Here is a 4,727-nt window from a genome sequence, read left to right on the forward strand (position 1 = left end):
TCATGGCTGTACGAAAAAAACTAATAGTATCTACACATCTCGCTGTAGTTGGGTCCCTTTCTGTCCTTGATAGTGGCACCACATTATCAACCAATGGTAATTGGCGGGGGGAACTACAAACAGAGCAGAAATATCCTCTTATAAGAGTGTATACACTCCGGAAAGTGGTGCCTCGTTAACCTTGGGGGACTCGGCGATTTACCTTTCGTCCATGGGAAGGAACACAAATATACTTTCGTGCCTCTCAATCCTATGTAGGGGTAAGCGGTGGGACTCATCATCATCTTCATGTCAACTTTTGTATTTTGGGGATAAAACAATGAACTTTATTATTCTAACACGTTAAAATACAGGATACTAAGTTACAGATTAAAATTGGCGGACCGTCACGACGACGCGTCGGCTCCGCACGAGATGCCGATCAGAAGAGATCTTCTTTTCATCTCTTCACACCGCAGGACACTTCTCCACTGACAGCCTCCTGTCAGTGGGAGTGTCAGTCGATCCATCGCTCTCTGCTAGCCGCTGGATCGACGCGGTGCGGCTGCTAACATAAACAAATCAATGTCGGTCTGGAAATTGTTTATTCTAATCTGAATCCCCAGAATCCGATTCAGAATCCGGTAAAAAGGGTCTGGTCCTGATGAAATTTGTTTGGTTGGGTAGAACAACTCGGATAATGGACATTCTACTGTATTTATTTGTAAAAAATAGGTTCCAGGAATTTTTTTACAGCAAAACTTGCAAATCGCGCAAAAAACTCAATCTATGTCCAATGGACATTCTACCCAGCGTTCGATTTGAGTAAATTTAAATCAATTACATTGTCTCTAGATCGACTAGTTATGTAACTAATTCGACTCAAATCATTGTGAGTCGATTCAAACAGTTTAGGATCAAGTCAGAATCGAATCAAATCGAGTCCCAAACAAATCAAAACAGATTCGAATCCAAACAAATCAAATCTGATTCGAGTCCCAAACAAATCAAAACAGATTCGAATCCAAACAAATCAAATCTGATTCGAGTCCCAAACAAATCAAAACAGATTCGAATCCCAAACAAATCAAATCTGATTCGAGTCCCAATCGAATCAAATCTTTAGAATCCGTCAAATGGGATTCGAATCTTTAGAATCCGTCTAGGGATCGAATCTTCGAATCTTCCGAGTCTCGATTCTGCCAACACTAGATTACTAGATAACAACAAACATACCGCCGGAAAAAGTTTCGCGGCACGCAGTTTACGATGAAGTTTACGCTAAACACCGTAACGAAATGTTCTGGTCGATTAGGCCTATTAAGCGGCCTAGAGAGACTGCCTAATCTAACACTTGAAACGCCAGCAATAATATGCCACACAAAGGTAAGCAGAACGAATAGTACTGTAAAGCGCCGTCCTCTCGGAACCTATCGTATGCTGAACCACGTTTGTCTTGATAACAGGGCGGCAGCATTCCACACCTCAGCAAAGAAGCCACCCAGTATCTGGCCAATGATCCTTCGGCCTTCCTGCAGGTCAGTATTTCCAACACCGTGCACATGCAAGGTGCGCTCCGTACGACGTTTGCGGAATTTATCGCTCGCAAAGAATCTGCCACACTGCTTGTGTTTCGCGATCCTAGCGAAAGCCTTATTCCCGGGGTGCCGGAGAAGGAATCCGTACCCATCTTTACCCGTTGCGGACGGCGGAACATCGCCGTAGAGGATTACATGGCGCTGGTGGAAGCGTTCCGACCGGACGCGTACGTTCCACTGTACGATGCCGACACGGAACCGGGCAGCTCCAAGAAACGTGAGCAAAAATCCATCGATCGTACGGAAAAGTTTGTCGAGCAGTGCCTGCAGTGGCACCGGAAGTCGGACGTACTGCGTTCCTCCAGCATCATCGGGCCGGTAGTGGGCGGATACAATCCGAAGCTTCGTGAAAAGTCCGTAGAGTTTCTGCGTGCAGCTGAGATCGAGTTTGGTGGTTACTTGATCGATGGGTTGCATCTGCATGGGCCCACGGTACAACACCTGAACGGACCGGCTGCGGTGTCCATAGTAACCGAAGTTTGTAAGCAACTGCCGGAGGAAAAGGTGCGCTTTTGTTTTGGTGCATTTGATCCTCGCCTCGTGGTGGAGATGATTATCGCTGGGGTGGACGTGTTCGATACGAGCTACGTCTTCGTAAAGGCTGCCCAGGAACATCGCGCGTTGATTTTTTCTTTCGACGTTAAAGCACCAGCAACCACGGGAACGCAACAAACCGAACTGGACACAACCGATGCGCGGTGGGAGGAAGATTTCGAACCACTGTTGCCGGGATGTACCTGCCACACTTGTCGGAAATCAACCAAGGCGTACCTGCACCACCTGTACAACACGCGCGAAATGCTGGGTCCTATTTTGCTCATGATGTAAGTAGAAAGGGGTTTCGTACACCAATAGGCCTACCACTATATATTCACCATGAATCCAATTTATATAATTTTAGCCACAACATGCATCACTACACAGAATTTTTCAAAACCATTCGCCACCACGTGGCAAACGACACGCTTCCGCAGCTGTTGGAACATCTAATCCCTCAACAGTCGTTACCACCGTATGTGCCGGATAAAAAGGACAAAAAACAGGCACCCCTGACGGAACAGTTGGAAAAGCCCATCGAGGAGGAAGATAAAAACAGCAAAAAACAAAGAGCATAGAGTAATTAGCCTGCTGCGATGATCAACGCATGTTGGACAAAAGCTTAAAATATTTGAAAGTAAAAATTGTCCCGTTTTGAGACATTTTCTGATTTTTACCCTTTTACGTTACATTAATCATGTATCGTGCATCTTTTCAACCGGATTTGAAGGACATGTTCAAGTAGTTTTTCCCGGAAAATGTCAACAATGTACTTTTAAACAATAAAATCACACAACTTAGGGAATATCTAAATCTAACATATATTGAATCCTTTAATCATTTCTTTTTTTGTGTTTTACATTTCCAACTTCAATACCCGTCTCTCTAGCTCCCGAAAAGGCGACGGGAAAGTAGTAAATAATTTTTATCTCCATTTTTTAACTGCCTACTTCCTACCTCTTCCGGAGCGTCGTCCACTTCCGCATAATTTATTATACATATGGGTTTGTTTTTGCTGTTTATTCCACTGGTTCGTGGTGGTATATTGTTCATTATCGTATCACGTCTTCTTTCTATCTTATTCTCCGTTTCGATTTTATTCTCCTTTGGTTGCACCTGCGTGTGCAACCACTAATTGGAATACTAGTAGGTTCGACTCTGATTTTAATACGTACTTTCTTGAAACAGCTTTACTACAATATAGCGCGGATGCTGTAGAATGAATAATGTTTTTCTCTGTTCTCTCTAACGTTAAACGACTAGCCTCATATTGCGTCGTTTTTCTATGTTTGTTGCACATTTTTGCTGTCCCTTTTTTTTGTAGTCGCAGGATCTCGTCAAACTCGCATAATCATATCCATCATCACGAAAGAAGGCAGCGATTCCTCCACCCTTCCTCTTACATAAACATACATACACTCATGCATACATACAATTACACTGGAGTGGAAATAAATAGTCCCAAAGCGGAAACTTGATACACTGATGGATGAAAAACAGGTAGTTCTCTTGTTTCTATTGTATGTATTACGGTTGTGAGAATTGCTATTGGACATAGTTGTTTAGTAAAAAATGCTGTTGCTATTATTATAAAAAAACACATACACACGCACACGCGATGGTAAAAAAAAGTTAGAATATTTATCCTTTTATCCAGCTAACTTATGGCCCTAAACCTCCTTCAACATCGACAATCCTAAGTAAAAAAATCCTCTCCCACCAGAGAAATCAAGAAAAGATTAGAATTTACACTTTGCACACAATAAGGGTTTAAATAAAATGTGATTTGCAATATAAAAACGCTCCTCTTCCGATTATATCGAAGGAGTACGTTTTTCGTAAGAGTGGAGTTTGCAGTGGCCATAAAAAAAACCTAGTATCTCTCGGGCGAAGCACGTGCGAGTCCAATGAAAAGCCTAAACATACTGGTCATAAGCATAACTATCTTTTAGTATCACTAAAGCTAAACACACACTGTAGTAGTAATAGTAGTAGCAGTTGCTGCAATTGTAGTCTGCCAATTGCTACAAATCCCTCACGTACAAATATATTTGTATTTGCGCTTTACACGTCCCGGGTTTGCGGTCGGAACTGTTTGTCGTGGAACCGGCTGTCCAACCAAACAGTGCACACGAATGTTTTATACAAATAATCTATTCTGCTTTTTAATACTGTTCCCGGTGCGAACAACCGGTTGCACTAAAAACCAAACAAAAAAGACCGTTAGTCCTTTCTTTCAAGGAAAATTGTAACACCTCAGCACTGCAGCAGTTAGGAGTTTTAGAAATGTTGAAAGGAAATGGCCACTAATACTTCGTCGAGGGAAGCCACGGTTACCCGGCACTGGGAGCAGCCCCCTATTTTTGATATGATCCGATTGATTGATGTGCGCGGGAACGAAAATGAACATTTCACTTAGATAGATGGCCAAGAGAGAAAGCAGGGGTACGTTGAAAATCAGGGAAAATCTTGCTCTACTAATGCATTCTGCATTCATTCTAGTTGCCTAATGCACTCCTTTGCTTGTATTTCTAGTCTTTTGTCGCGAGAAACCTTTTTAGTCAAATGGCACAGGGTATCTTTAAGTTGTTTTTATCAAAACAATATGATGGT

At 42.6% G+C, this 4,727-nt stretch overlaps 1 protein-coding gene across 1 annotated transcript; it reads left to right on the forward strand.

Annotated features, from left to right (window-relative positions):
• Positions 1-1,226: 1,226 nt before the first annotated feature.
• LOC131294846 (queuine tRNA-ribosyltransferase accessory subunit 2) lies at positions 1,227-2,927 on the forward strand. The gene is made up of 3 exons (XM_058322898.1): positions 1,227-1,365; positions 1,446-2,401; positions 2,479-2,927. Exons 1-3 carry the CDS (start codon positions 1,249-1,251, stop codon positions 2,690-2,692), a joined length of 1,287 nt encoding a protein of 428 aa, XP_058178881.1. The 5' UTR covers positions 1,227-1,248; the 3' UTR covers positions 2,693-2,927.
• The last annotated feature ends 1,800 nt before the right edge of the window (positions 2,928-4,727 follow it).

This window comes from Anopheles ziemanni, chromosome 2 (genome assembly GCF_943734765.1).
Source record: "Anopheles ziemanni chromosome 2, idAnoZiCoDA_A2_x.2, whole genome shotgun sequence".
Lineage (NCBI taxonomy): Eukaryota > Metazoa > Arthropoda > Insecta > Diptera > Culicidae > Anopheles > Anopheles ziemanni.